The following is a 15,661-nucleotide window of genomic DNA, read 5'->3' on the forward strand; positions in this document are numbered from 1 at the left end:
CCAGCCTCATGTTCTGAATGGGCCTGAAGTGGATGGAGCTGTGGTGATTTTCTGCCAGCATTTATTGGCCAGAAAGGAAGAGCTTGGAAATGAATGGTTTTGAGTGAAGAAGTGGAGACAGCAGAGCCTGCTCCGTCTCTCTCACTCCTCAGGAACAGCTGTGCCTCTTGCCTTTTTTTCCCTTTGGGGTGCCAGGGTTGTGGATTTGTTCTGGTCTTTGAATTTTGTGATAGAAGTTTACCATGCGGAGAATTTGGGAGCCACTTTAACCAAGTTGAAACATACACAAAAACTTTTAATAACCCTTTGGGATGACAATGGCTAATTTAGGCATATGCAGTTTAACCTGAGTGTTTGTGCCATTACTTGAATGCCTTGCAGTGCTGCCTCATAGATCTGTGAGGAGAGCATCACCTGCAAGGAGATAGAAGAGGTCTGGTTGCTTTGGGCAGGTTGCTGAGTTCTAGCATTTAGGTAATAATTTTCAGTGGCTTGTTGAAAAGAGTAGGTGGGAAGGTAATAATGTATTTTGGACTTGTGAAGAACAACTCTATGGAGGAAAAGGCTTTGCTATTGTTGGGGAGAGTTTTACTGTTGACTTCAGGGTGTACGTGCTACTGCGCAGCTCTCTTATTGACACAGCTGATGATTTTGCTGCCTGATAATTGAATTGTGTGCTGCCAGGAGGAAGCATGGAGGCAGTTTCTTCAGGGACTGGCTCTCTGGTGGGACATGGCTTATGAATTATATAATGGGACTTTCAGGGAAGCACAGTGCTACCTCAGCTCAGCTCCAGTTAAGGTCACGGGCAGCCTTGCTATTTCTTCTTGTACCTGTTGATGCAGGTTACTTTAAACAAGCCTCACCAGTCATCCACAGTTTTCCTTTGGGATGAGGAGCCAAATCACTGTGTTTCATTCAGTTTATTCTTAATGGGGAAAAATAGATATGCTTTTATCAAGGGGATTGTATATGACATGCCGTAGCTGTGGAAGCACAATTCTTAAATTAGTGCTAAATGTTCACCCTCACTGCAGGGAATTTCAGTCCTAGAGTTAATCTGAGCATGGCTGATTGATCACTACACTGTCAAAACCTCCAAAACCTATATGAGATGTATTTGGTAAACGGTTGTAAATTGCTGAGTTTGCATACAAATTTACTCAGAATCTATAAGGCCAGATACTTCTTTAGCATAACTGGTAATTGTTCCTAATCAGATTCAAATGTTGATCTTAATATTTTCTTTCTGATGTGTTTTAAGGAAATTAGTCACTTGTGGTTTTATTTTAAGTAACATTTTTAAAATGCAGAATAGAAGGAAAAGTAACCCAGAACTGCATAAATCTTTTGCTTTAAGAAATATTTAGTGCTTTCATGTTGAGAACATGATAAAATGAAGTCTTTCTGTGTTAAAGAAACATTTCATTATGATTAATTATTCCCAGTAGAAGATGTTGTTTAAGTCTGTTTGAAGTTTGTTTCTGCAAAATGGCCTTTTCCCCTTGAAAACTTTCACCAGATGTTGCCATCCAGTAGCACTAAATGGTGCATGTTTACAAAACGGGCTTATTTTTCAAAGTTTTTTTTTTTTTTTTTTTTTGCTAGCACTATATCAGGCAGACTTTGAAGGCAGAGTGTTGTGTCTTCTATTAGATCACGGGTAATATTTAAAAGAGTTAGATAAGCTTTCCAGCACACAGTTTCTTTTTCAGATTTGAAACTAGAAGCAACAGATTTTAAATCTAACTGGAAAATGAGTTTTCTCACTCTAATTAGTTGTGTGTGTTAGATTGTATTCCTTAATGGCAGTGGTTACAGCAACGTGACTGTGAGAACTGTGCTCCACAGTCACCAGCAGCACGCAGCAACTTCTCATACAATGGGAATAAAAGAACATCCGAACAGAAGGGACGTGGAAATGAAGGTTGAACAAACGTAGGTCAGAGCAATACACAGCTATTCAGCCACAGCGAGTATGCGGAGCAGAGTGGAATTATTTTTGTTAGGAATGTAATAAAGTAATTAGATATCTGGACTAACCCGCACAGCTGTTGTAACGCACACCAGCTTTTGCTGTGTCTCCTTGACATAGTTTGTGTGAAATTCTGTAGGACACTTGATCCAGCTGTCAGCCCCCCGTGCCGCCGATCGCTCTTCAGCAGAGCTCTCCAGAGGGATTGATAAGGAATCCTGCTTTGTAGCTGGGGTTACGTCACGAGCAAGTTCCCAAGACACTGCGATTCAGTTGGCATCATTTTGGGCAGTTTAAAATAGGAGTGAGCCAGATACTCAGCTGGTATGAATTGGTGTTACTATATTAAATTCAAACGGGCCTAATTATAAGTGTTCAAGCAGTCACTGAGGGTTGCACAATCTATTGCTTTTGTGAATGTGTGCTCACCCATAAAAGTGAGATTGCACAATCTAGCCCTATATGAATGCATCTCTGTCTCAGCAGCTAATTGAAAACAAACATGGTAGGATTAATAATTCACTTCTCTGGAATTTCTGTATTATAAATTATTGGAGGGATCTACCACTTGCATTAAGAGATGTTCCTCTATTGCAAGATTAATAAGTACCAACAGCAATGAGTGGCCTCTAAACAAGGAAAAGCTGGATTTGTAGAGGTTTTTGGTTTGTGGGTTTTGGGTTTTTTTCCCTCCTCTTTTTCCAGTTGCTATTGCTTTCATGCCTCGTGCAGCACAGAGTGCAGTTTCTAAGCCTGTATGCAGGAAGTGGTAGCAAAACTCCTGTTGACTCAAGTAGAGGAGGGCTTGCGCTGTTTTGCTGCATGGGAAATAGGGCATTTTTCTGTCCAGTACTCATGTGTACTTTCCCTTTACAGAAGTTTGCCCACATTTTGCAGTAGAGAAATAGGAAATTGTCTTTTCTGTCATTTGGGAGGAAGTTGCTCTCTGTCCTCTTAATTAGTTGTTTGAAAGATGAAAGCAAGTGCCCAGGGGTCAGAGAGTTCCAGGGAGGCTGGTATTTCTGAACCAAAGAACTTGTAAGAAATTGCACATCATGAATGCTGATTTAATTCAAGCCCTGCTGAATGCTGCCTGCAGGGGCACTTATGTGGTTGCATACCCTGCTCTCATCTACTTAATTTAGAGCATAGGCTACAACACCTATTGGGCTCTTGCTGCTGCAGACCTGAGCATACACATATCAAATGTAGTTATGGAAACTGGACCATTCCATTCTGATACCTGATGGTGGCTGAGGCTTTGGACTTTGTTTTCCTGTGGCTTCCTTCCATAATTACTGTCTAGGAGACACCCCCCCACCCCCCCCCACCCCACTCCTCGAAATTAAATGGTCTTGCGAAATAGGGTTATAAAGGATTATAAGGATAGGATTATAAAACTTGCTTCCTACGTCAGAGAGGTAACAGTCCAGGGAGACCATTAGATGGATCTTCAGGGGGTCAACTTTTCCTACCACCACGCCAGTGGTCTTGTCAAAGTAGCCCCACAAAACTCCACTTTTTCCCTGTTCTTTTTAGACTGTCCTTGCTAGGTCTTGGGTCCTTAGGCTACCAGGTTTTCTGCAAGTGGAATGGTGGCATGCAAGCAGCTTGAAAGTAGTAGTCAGAACTCCAACACAACCTATCTCTCCTCATCCTCTTCTATCCAGAAGGATGCAGGCCTGTGCAGGGTTGTTCCAGTTCCTTGTATTGTTCTTGGGGGTGCTGTTTGTTGCTTTTTTCTTTTCTGTGTCTCTTTGTAATGTGTGTAATTCCATTTAAAAGGGTATTTTTAATGTTTGTATTACGGGAGGTCTAGTTGCATTTCTGTAAGTGAATAAATGATTAATTCTGTTTTGGCTTTCTTTGTTAAAAGCTAAAATGCCTGACTGATGCAACCAAAACAACTTCTGAAATTCACTTTGTGTGTGGCTCAGCATCTTTGTTTAAGAGCCGTTTTTCTTCAGCATCTTTCATTTCTCTTATGTGTTTGCTGTTAAAGCCTTTAATTTTAGTGCTTGTCAGTTCTTTCAGTCAGCAGAATCTTTTTTTTACGACATGGGCTGCATGTGCCCATATCTTCTGTAGAAGATCTCACAGCGGGCTGGAGACAGCTTTGGGGTGTGAGTATTATTTGTTGTGGTAGATATAACCCCTGGGTTCTCCCCCCAAAGGGATGAGGTCTGTCTTTGGGGAGAGCCCAAAGGGGCTGTTCTTGTTCGTTAACAGCAAACCTGGGTACATATGCCCTTGCTGAGTGTGTCATCTAAGTGTGAGGTGCTGTCTGCTCTGCGCTCTGCTCTGCACGTTTGCTCTGCGTGGTTTCTGCTGATGGACTTTCAGCCTGTCTTTGCTCTGCCTTGGCTTCCCTTAGCTCGATGCTCATGGAATATGCTGACTCTCAGCCCTGGTGTTCTTTTCAATTTCTTGATTCTGTGCAGTGTTGTCGGGTTTCCTTCTCCCCCTAATTATGTCATGACTGTTCTCTTTCCCACCTTAGTTCTTGCTCGGAGCATGATAAACGTGAATGTAGCTCTGCCATTTTTCATTATTTCGCTTTTGTATCTAAATGGCTGCATGCATTAACTCAAAGATAAACCCTCCAGTGTGCCGTTTTCCTGTTTTACTTAAAGTTGCACCTGCTGCCATACCTGCACATACAGCTATTTCATAGTCCTTCTTTGGCTCTTTTCTGTCTGATTATATATGTTTGGTTTTCCCCCCTCAACCGTGTTGAGCAGCAAGTTTGCCTTCCACTGCTGGTATGTCCCAGGTGGTAACCTGATGTAATAATTGGCATTGTGGTGTTTCAGAAGAACAACTTGAGGGAGTAAAAGAGTCAATCCCTTCTCCCACTACTTTAAAATAAAAGGGAAGGGTAACCAATTGTGTTTTAATTGACAAATATTTTTTAGCATCTGCATGAGCACTAGGGGTATCATGCTGCATTTTGAGATGCGAAAGTGACATGGGCTAGATTTCAGTAGTAGTAACATACATTGAGACATATTTGCACTACTTCAGCATCCCTGGTACTCAAAAAATAAATACAACTGAGAGAGGAATGATGTAAATGTGGGTATGTTACTGTAAAACCCAGGAACAGATCTGTGGCTGGTAATAAACAGTGTGGCTTTTTCATCGTTGTGATAGTTTTCCTTTGGTGAAGGGATAGCCCCATCCAGGTCCGGAGACCAGTCACTCTGGGAGATGGAGAGCTGGCACTCGCTGTCCTCTGCAATTTTTAGGTATTCCTTACATGGTTGTCTAATTGAATAGCGAGAGATTACCCAGACTTTGGTGCATAAGGGCTTTTCTGCACTCAGAATATTGAGCTTTGCCCTGACTCCTGGTCTCAGTTTTGCTCATGTCAGGCAGGATAAGGATCAATATAGTTTAGATCTGGAAGCAAGATCACCTTCAAACTGGACCATCAGCTGCTCCTGAGCTGGAACAGGGACAGCTGTTGACAAGCATTTGCGTACAGTGATCAGCTGGCCATGTGAGAGGCTGCAGTGCTGTCAGAAGAGTGCTTGTGTCCATATGCCTTGGGTATTGGTATAGTTTGGGTTATTTTCTAAGGAGGTTTACAAAATACCACCTTTTATGACCCTGCCTATACTTCTTTCCAGTCCTTGCAAGTTTTGATACTGTTGTCTTCTTTGGAGTGAGTAAAAGCAAAAAATAACAATCCCAAAAGTACAATTTGTCTTAAACAGGCTAGATGAGGAGGGAAAACATGCTTTTGCAAGTTCAGCAGGTACTATAACAGAAGAGAATTGGGACTGACATGGGGGACAGAGGGGAATGTGATGAATGTATGGTCATGTGAAAATTTGGTGGTAGAGCGTACGTCTTGTCTTAGTAGACAACAAAGGTCTGCAAGAGCTGTGCATGAGTGGGTCCCTTGAAATGGAAAAGAAATAAGGATACAAAGTAACCCGTGGCAAAATAACATGTCCAGGAGGTATTTTTTTAATTATTTTGCTTGTCTCCTTGGAATTGGGAAGAAAAAAAAAAAAAAAAAAAAAAGTAGTGCTTTTGTCCAGCACAGAGATTCCAAATTCTCTGCACAGCATTTGCAGTTACTACTGGAAGGCTGAAATGCATTGAACTGGTGTAGCTCTAATTGCAGTGTGGTCACATTCCTGCTGAAGTACTTCTAGACTATATTTAGTATGTAATTGAGCCATGCTACCATGGGCTATTAGTCTAAATGTTGGTGTAAATGAGGCGGACAGTATTAAGATGTGCTCCAAGATTGTCAAGTAATGCTAGATCAGGTCGGGTGTTCTTGCTGTGTCTTGCAGCACAGTTGGGTGTTGCTCCTGGCAAAGCACGCAGAAAGCCATGTGGATGCGCGTGCTTGCAAGGGAGCCAGCAGCTGGGAATCGCACTGCTCCAGTTTCCAGCATTCTTCCTCCTTCCAGATGCTCCCTGCCCACAAATGTTAGGGTGTTCGAGAAAGAACCAACATGAAAACATCCCAAAATGCCCAGTCACAGGATGAGATTGGGGAGCATGATGTTGACCGAAAGCTATACATCTGCTATCGGTTTGAGAGGTGAATGCTCTGTGCTGATCCCGGAGGGGTGGGTGCAGCCTGCAGAGCTGACACGGGCAGGTACACCCAGGATACCATGGGCTTGGCTCAGCCCCTCATCCTTCCCGTGATGGTAGGGAGGGTGGAGACCCAAGAAGTTATCAGGGAAAGGAGTTTCTTCATGTTACATGTGTGCAGGGAAGGACAGGAATTTGTCCACCAGAAGCTGTCATCATGTGCCAGTTTTGTTCCAAGTATGGCATGTGCCGCATAACTCTCAGCTCAGAAGTCAGGTATGAACTATGAAATGCTTGTCAAAAGTACATGGTTTTCAGTGAGCAGTAGTCACCAAAATTGCTGGAACCTATCATTGTAGATAAAACATTTTCTGGGGTTTATGTGCACTTTTCAAAATGTTCTGGCAATAATAAAGTAGGCTTTCTATTGCAGAGGTAGGGTTTTCTGTTTGTAATGTTGCCTTTTTCACACTGTGACTTGCATCAAAATGCTAAAATTGTATTAAAAAAGAAAAAAAAGCAGCACAGCAGCTGGTATTTAGTGAATCAGGAAATAAGCTTGACTCATGGCTTCTGTATATTCGTGTATCATGGGAGACTGCACAATTTTAAGGAAACCAAGTTATGTGTCTAAGCTCAGTATTGCTATTAGAATATCTTCAGTGCAACAGAGCACTCCTTGAAACTGTTCTCACTTGGGACGGGCGTCATTGCAAACAGGCAGACCTCTGACAGACATGGGAAGTGGGACACTCAACACAACAAGGCTTTTTGACTAACGTAGTAACTGTCCGTGTTGCAATTTTTCCTTCTAGGAGACTGAGCTGCTAGATATCAGCCTCGTCAAAGATGCCAGATGTGGAAAACATGCCAGAGCTCCCAAGGTAGGAAATTGTGCTGTGTGCTTACATTGATGACCTAGATAAAATAGAATGGGAATTATATGCAGGAGTTAAAACCCCAAAATTTCCCTCTGCTAATAAGCAGTATTTTGTCTTTTCTCTGTTTATAACAATGTTTCTGATGAGTAGCATTAATGATTGTTGAGTTCTTGTCATTTGATTCTGTATGTGAAATGCTGCTGGAAGCTCTGCCGGCAGCAAGGGAATGAAAATCCTGGTTTGTCAAGGTGAACTTATACAAGTTCTTGGCTTCCCTGTTGGCAAGGAGCTGATAGTTGTTTAGGCCTGTGCTGTATTTTGGCCTTCTTATTTTCCTTTATCTGTGCCTCTTGAGACCGGAAAGAGGGTTTTATTTTATTTTTTTTAAACTGTCATCAGAGAGGTGAGGACACCAGCTCCCTTAGGTCTGCTCTGATGTATTGCATACTTCTTTGATGTCTCTAAGGACAGGAGGTTGTAGATATATGTGCTCTCTAGTGTTTTTGTTTGGAGAGAGACTACATATTAGAGAAAAAAACAGTGCACTGGGCTCTGGAAGCAATATAGTGCCTTGGGGAATCGTAGCATTGATAGGAGGAAAGGAAATCTACTTAGGGGCCTGAAAGTATGGCCTTGCTGCTGCTTAGCCATGGCTGAACGGGTGGGCTTGAGGCAGCCCAAAGGAGTGCTTTTGTGCTTTTCCTACCCTCATCTTGGGGGAGGAAAATGGCAGGGTCTGGATGGCTGTGGCTTTCCTGGAGCCTCCCTCTGGGCTCGCTCTTCCTTGCACCCATCCCTGGGTCAGGGCACGGCCCCACAGGCTCCTCAGCCCCTGGAGGGGAGGCACTAGGAATGGAAAGGTTGTTTCTGCGGGCCAGAATGCAGTTGTTGTTATCTTTGAACAGACCATTCAAATTGGGTTTTCAAAGCTTTCCACGTAGTGCTGGCAGCATTTTAAAGGCTGAGTTATAATTGAAATGCAACAGAAGTACTTTGACATCCACATTAATACCAAATGAGTTCACCATGATTAATGGTTCTATGATGAATAGCAATAAAGTATTAACAATGTCTAGAACATTATTTTAAAATGCTACCCGCTTTACAGAGGACATTCATGTTCTTCTAACAAAATGTTTTTAGCTAAAATTTATGCATAGCTATTGCCTCGGTGACTTTTATTTATTAGGTTACATAAAGGCTGTTTTTGTTACATGTTACAGATTTGACAGTAGTGGCGTTAAATGAAGGGTATGAGAAAACCCTGGCTTTTAGGGTGGTGAAATGCACCACCTGTGTGAGTGAGTTTGCTTTTTGTCATTGATTTGGGTGTGGGCAGAATGAAAACAGCACCTGGCTTGGCTGCTGATGGGATCTCTCAAATAGTGTGAAACAAAGAGCTCATTTTGGGGCCAGTTGTGTTGGTTTCACTTTGACCCATGTTGTGGGGCTGAGCAAAGAGTGTTTACTGCAGGTGAGTGAGCATTACAGAAACCATGTTTGTGTCACATTTACAGAAGATCTAAAACTCATATAGCAGCAGAAGGCTTATGATTTTTAAATGAAAAAATAGCAGTTTATGATTGCATGGAGTTTTCTAGTAAAAAGCCTTGTATGTTGGCCTGAGAGAGCATCACCTTGTATGTATGATACTTGCCAAAGTTCACAGCTTTTCAGAGGCTCTTTTCCACAGCTCTGCTTCCAGGTGGGAGCAACTCTTGCTGTCAGGCGAGCATAAATAATAACCTATGGTTAGGGGGAGTTCCTGTGTGGGAAAGCAAGCTTCCCTCGTGCAGCATGCAAAGAAGCCCTGCACAATCCGCTCATTGCATGGTGAAAACGTGATGCGCGTGATGATTATGTTGTGTGGTGAGTCTGAGCCGTATCCAGCAGAACAGCTCTGGTGTGGTTTACTGGTACCTGCAGAGCCTTTTGCCCTGGATGTGATACAGTATGAGCTGCAGGCATGGGATGGAGTTTAGCTGTCTTAGCACAAATACCTCTTTCTGTTGTGGTGCCATGTAACACAGGTTTATTGGCCATCCCAAAAGTTAATCTCTCATGATCTAGTGGGATCGTCGTTGACTTGGGAACTTGCTTCCTGTAGTAGTCTTGTGAGGCAGAAGAGACAACATGCTGTTGTGCGTTGATTCATCTTTCAGTGTAAAATAAGAGATTTAGGTGGTTTTTATCTTCATTCCCCTGCTGTCTCTCTCCCTGCCTGTAGTCCTGGACAATTATTATCTTGCGTTAGGGGATGTCTGCCAGTTCATGCAGATTTTTTTATCTATTTTCAGAACTCAGAGTGGATTTCATCTGTGGGTTGTCATCAAAAACTCAAGAACTTAATGGGAAACTTTAAGCTTCATTTATTTCTGACTGCTTTTACCTTTTGACAGAAATATCTTTAATAAGCCTTGACTTTTCTATTAAATGAAAAAATGTCTTTTTTTTTTTTTATTTTCATAGTAAACTAAATTTCAGTGTTATTAATGACACCAATAGTAAGCTACCAGAACCTGTTAGATGTGCTACTGCAGAAGTCTATCAGACAGTAATGATTTTAGAGGACAATAAGCAGTCATAGTTACCAAAAACCTCTTTCTTCCCCATCACCATCTGGAATACATGTTTCTTCCCCATATGCTGCCATATCCACCAGCGGGGACATTTCTTGGTAGCTTAATTAATCTGCCAAGCTCTTGGTCTTTTTGATGGCTAGAAACAGAGTCTGTTCTCATGCTGCATTCCATATACCTTCTGCACAACCATCAGCATTCAGAATTTCTGAAAAAAGGTGAGAAACACAAAGGGGTTTTCAGTTCATTTTTCTTTCAGCCTTGTTAGTTGATGTTCACTTTTTCACAATATTTTTCCATAAGTTCGGACATGTACGTTTTGTGATTGTTCTTGCTTGCTTGTTGCAGTTTATAGTAATTATCATAAGGGGAAAAAAAGCAAGCTTTTTCATTCTGGAGAAGTTTTCATTGATGAAAGATCAACAGCCAAATGCTTTGTTTCTATTTAGAAGGCATTGTACTCTTTTTCTTTTATCCTATCTCGCAGTGTTCCTAAATTTGTTGAAAATGTGTTAACATCTCTCTCCAGTGATTAAGTCCAAGCTATGGATTGTCTTCTGTAATGCTTTTGCCTAAGTCTTGTGCTCTGCAGAAAGGTAGCATTAGGCATGCTCGTGATTTGTATTACTCCCTAGGCCATAGCATCTGTAAAAAAGGGGTAACACCAAAGTGTAGACACCAAATAAGGGATACATAAATGTACTTATGCTACCATACACTGTTCATAAGTGCCGAGCTTTTTCTTTCTGGATTTCTCATCCAGGAAGTCTGGTTCCTTTTTCTGTCCCTGTTATGTTTAGCCTCAAAAGTTCCCTTGAAAGCACAGAAGTGCAGCACTTATCCTACAGTTGTCATGTTATGGTAGCACGAGGAATGAGGCAAGGTCTCCTCTAACGTTAGGATGTTAGCACTAGGTTGCAGTTATACTGGTGGTCAGCTTTGCTTGGCACTTTGAGTGCAAAACCACTTCTCCAGCTTCCGGTTTGTGATGATTGTTATAGTCTCTTGAAACCTCACTCCTGTTTTTCCCATTCCCTGGAGACTTAAAAGCAGAGCATCAAGCACTACTTCTGGCCATGACAGCAGTGTATGGGAGCAGCTCAGAAAAGTGTCTGCAAAACAAAGACCTTCCAGAGAAGACTTCAGGAGTGGTTTACTTGGAGGACCTGGCTGAAACTACAGAGTAGCCAAGCACTAGACCATGGTCCTAGAGCCAAGGTCATAGTCTTATCCGCTGGTGGTAATTGTTATCTGCGCTTTCACACTCCAGGGTACTGTAAGGAACTTGTGGCTTGTCCTGAGAAGTGCTGTTACCATGTGGATGGTGTGAAGACTAGAGCCTCATCTCAGCTCCGTTGGGTGCCAGAGTGGCTCTGTGTTTATCCTTCTAGGAAACTGAGAACTTGTTTTCGTCCATGGCATTGCCCACCAGTTCTTCCTAATGGTGCTGAAGGCTGGGAAGACAAGACAAATTCGGGAGACTTGCACAGGTCTCTGGTGTACTTTGGGTGCCTAATGGCACCTAAAGGGAAATTGTAGATTTCGGGGCTTAGGTAGACCCTGTGAGTCTCGGGTAGAGAGTCAGAATGGTTTTACAGCAAAGGAAGTGGGGCACAAAGATTAATGATTAGATCAGTCAGAGTGTTTCGGCATCTGAAAATAAGCCTGTATGTCTTTCATAGGAACTTGGGTTTCTGTTAATGTGGAAGGGAGACATTTAGCAGGTACAAAACCACTTGATGCTTGGGGGATGAGAAGATTGTCCTCCAACCCAAAATCTGTAAGTAGCATACTCAAATGGCTCCTATGCAATGGAGAAGCTTCAGCATCGCCTTCCTTTTCCCACATTGTCAAGGATGAGTTGTCCTGTCTTCAGCTGCTATTTTCAGAAACAGTAACACTTTTCCATCTCAATGCAATATATATGCAAAGGCTTATTCTTTGGAATAAGAGCAAATCTCAGGCAGCACAGAGCAGTGCAGCAGATCTCTAAATGAGAAGAAAAATGAAAGTAATGTTCTGAAGAGAACAAGAAAAGACTTATTAATTGTGTATGTTAGGAAGAAGTGCCTAAATTTGAAATACAATGAAATTTATACTGAAGTGAGGGAATTATGAGATGATTATCAGGACTTTGCCTTTTTAGTAAGCATTAGAATCATTTAGGAAGAGAGCAAGAGAAATATTGAGAACAGGAGATTAATATGCAGTTCGTTTTTTCCTTCAGAGGACGTGACTGCCCATAAATTCAGGGTGGCCTTTTTGAAGTGTGGCGTGTCTTTTCTCACAGCTGTCGGGGACTCTGAGCTCCTGCCAGTGCCAGCAAGGGTGCGGCATCAGGATGCTCAGGGCTTATGTTATTTGTATTTTGAAATGCTGAAGGAATGTGAACATCATTAGTTGCAATGAAGCAATTATTTATTTCCCTATATTCACACATTACTTGGTAGTACTCTCTTAAGCTTTGTTTTGATGTGCAGAATAATGAAGAGACATCTTTTCCCTTGTAAAGTTTAGCGAAGAGGTCTGCAAAATAAAATAACACAATGAGCAGTGAAGAGAAACGTACAGTTTTGTACAATGAGGCGTAGAAATAGCTTTGAATATTCGCGTACTTCATGTGAAGTGTGGAAGTGCCACTCCAGAGTGTCCGTGTTGTTGAAAGGGAGACATAACTAAACACATCACAAGCAGTAAATACTGGGGAAAGGTTGGGGGTGAAAATTTGACAGCTGCAAGCATGCTTGCAGTACTAGGGGGGGGGTCTCACTTTTTACCATCTTATATTTACTTTAGCCAATAACAGTTTCTATGGAAACTAAAATCTTAATGCCACTGTAAGTGTTTTTAGTAGCAAGAAGAACTACCAGGATGAGTTGCCAGGAATAGAGAAATAATGCCATGGCAAATGTTCATATTGAAAACTTTTGATGCATTTGATCAGTCTGTTTTCCTTCAAAGATACCATAAATCATTCAGCAGGAAATGAATTTCTCTAAATGACATATGCTATGGAACCTGTAGGAGATGAAGTTATGAATGATAGAATCACTCTAATGCCAAAATGTTTATAGAACGTAGTCTCCGATTTTAAAAACACTCGCAGCTCCCCTGCCCCAAATTTTCTCACTTCAATGAGAAAGCACTACAGAGAAAACTAATTAAGCTTTTTTTTTAATGTCAGAAATTTGCCAAGACCTCAGCTACTATTAATATCATCGCCAGTCTGTCTGTATTTGGTAGGTTTTCTTGAAATGCTAAAGTAGCGTGAGATGATCTCAGGAATATCTCAGTTGCAATTTAAAAACTGCATGCTCCTTCCTTGCTGCAGTAGGTTTGCTGGTTTCTAACACATATGTAGAGAAAAATCAACATTTTATGAACTAGATTGGCTCAAAAACTAAAAGGAAAACTAACAAGGAAATTCTAAATAATAATTCAGCTGAAAAACTTGTGATTTTCAGGGAAATCGGGATGTGTAAGTCTATTTGAATTATCAGTGCTATCAAGACTGCTTTCTTCTGTGTCTGTATTCCATTGCACTGAGTTAGAATAAGTAGGATTTTACTGACATTTGCGTAAAATTTATGCAGAGAAGCAGAAAGTAAGACTGCTGTCTGTTATGTTGTTAATAATTGCCTATCTCTTCCTTTATTTTTTAACTTACTGTCTGAATTTACAAATGCAGATTAAGAACTTTTTTTGAAGCCACCCAAAGCACACCTACGGAAATAAATAAATCACAGATAACACTTAGTGGATTTGCCTCTGAATAGGGCTACAACTTCTAATTTACAAGTCCAATGACAAAAACGTGTCAAAATAAACTAAATTCAATCACTTGATTTCCTTATGGTATGTGAACTTACATTTTGCTGAGATTTTTATGGTCAGACTGTTTGCTTTTCTTTTATCAGGAGAACAAAAGAGGCCTCTCACTTCTGAAATATTTGAAAGATGAGCAGTTACTAATTTATTTATGATAAAGTCTGTGCTGAGGTAAATATATTGTGTCTAATAACCACCTTGATTAGCCTGCATGTAGGAAATGGCAGATAGATTATTACTATCACTATTGTTGTTGTTACTATTATTTATTTTCTTTCTTTTTGGTCCACTCAGTAATGGATCACATGGGAGAGCAACAGGCTTACCCTTTGCAGCACCAAGTTCTGTAGCTCTGTCTGTCTCAAATGCTGGTATTGCTGTTGGTTTTTATCTGCTGATAAATGCACGCTGCTTTCCCTTCGACAACCTTGGTGCTGAATTGGAAACTTTAATGTAAATTATGACGAAGCAATGTTCTGTTTCTGCCAAAAAGAAATAAAAATGGAATATTCATGCAGTTCACCCTCTTCTCACTCACCTTAGGAATAACAGTGACATCCTCAAACATCCCTCCCAATTTGTTTGTTCTTCTACATGACTGCTTTTTTTCATAATGATGAAAACATTCATTACATAAACATTTTCTCTAGGTTGAGTTTTACTTTATTAAGGAAGCCTAAAATTAATTTTTTTGGATGATATTTGACCAGTGTTCATGCAGTTACAGTTGTAAAGATAGGGAGATGCAAGCAGTGGAAATACCACGAAGAGCGTGGGAGCTGTGGTCACAGTGAGAGCCAGGGAGTTTTGCCTTGGACCCTCCTTGCGGAAGGACGAGGCTTGTGCTGCCCTTCTCTGCCCACTTCCCTGCAGCTTGGCATTGCTTCTCTTCGCCAGGCTGAACAGGCTTCTAATGGCACCCGGCGTACTCTACTCTTCCAAATTTTCCCCAGCAGTGCAGACCTTTCTCAGAAAAAAGGTCTCCCCACTGCCCACAGTAAAGTCCTGCTGCTTATTCAGGAACGAAGGCAGGTTTCTATATGGCTGTTTTTGAGTTTGTTGAGTTTTGTGTTTGGTGGCGGTTTTGGTTTTTTTTGTTTGTTTGTTTTTTGTGGGGTGGAGTGGGTGTGTTGGATTTTTTTTTTGTTTGTGTGTTTTGTGTGGGGTTGGGGGGGGGGGGGTTTGGTCTTGTTTTAAGTCTGTTGAAAGTTAACTTCTTTGGGACAGAGTCTCATCTCCAAAGATAAAGCTATTGGTGCTGCTACCCAGGGAGCATGGAGAACTGGTCTTCTTCTCCATCACCTGGAGAAATGTCACCATGAGGAATGTTACTCACACTATTCTGGAACCAAAAAAAAGCTTCCTGAAAGCACAAAGGAAGCCTGGGACATTAAGTAGCAGCACAGTAGCCATTTTCTTTCTGCTTTATTGGGTCACAAGTCCTGTCCCAAAGGCGCTGACTTGCTTAGCGGAGTGCATGAGCACAAGCATTTTGCACCTGCGCTCTGAAGCCTGCAGAGATTCCTTGCCTGCCACAGGTTGCGGTTCACTTGGCTGCTCATGCCTGAGCCTGAGGCCACCTCTGAGACGATCAGCGTCCCAGTGTACCACCAGAATGGCCCAAATTGTTGAAGGTGATTTTATTTACAACCTTAGGGAGCTGGGGCCTTTTCAGAAGCTTGTTGTACACTGTATAACTTCACTTTGTCAGAGTCACAATTTACTAACATTCAGGGTATGGTAGAAAGTGCAGGGGTTTAAGGCTTTTACTATGAATCATTGCCAAAAATAGTTAATTATTTTTCTTCTGCTCACTGATGGTTTCGGTTAGCTTGCTT

The 15,661-nt window shown here is 41.6% G+C and overlaps 1 protein-coding gene across 4 annotated transcripts in view; it reads left to right on the forward strand.

Annotated features, from left to right (window-relative positions):
* PLCB1 (phospholipase C beta 1) overlaps positions 1 to 15,661 on the forward strand; it is a 401,184-nt gene that overhangs the window by 105,582 nt on the left and 279,941 nt on the right. For all 4 annotated transcript variants that reach the window (XM_040611965.1, XM_040611966.1, XM_040611967.1 and 1 more), the window contains exon 3: positions 7,351 to 7,419. In XM_040611965.1, coding sequence (XP_040467899.1) covers positions 7,351 to 7,419 — 69 coding nt within the window. The remainder of the gene's footprint in view (positions 1 to 7,350; positions 7,420 to 15,661) is intronic.

Source organism: Falco naumanni, chromosome 12, assembly GCF_017639655.2.
Source record: "Falco naumanni isolate bFalNau1 chromosome 12, bFalNau1.pat, whole genome shotgun sequence".
Lineage (NCBI taxonomy): Eukaryota > Metazoa > Chordata > Aves > Falconiformes > Falconidae > Falco > Falco naumanni.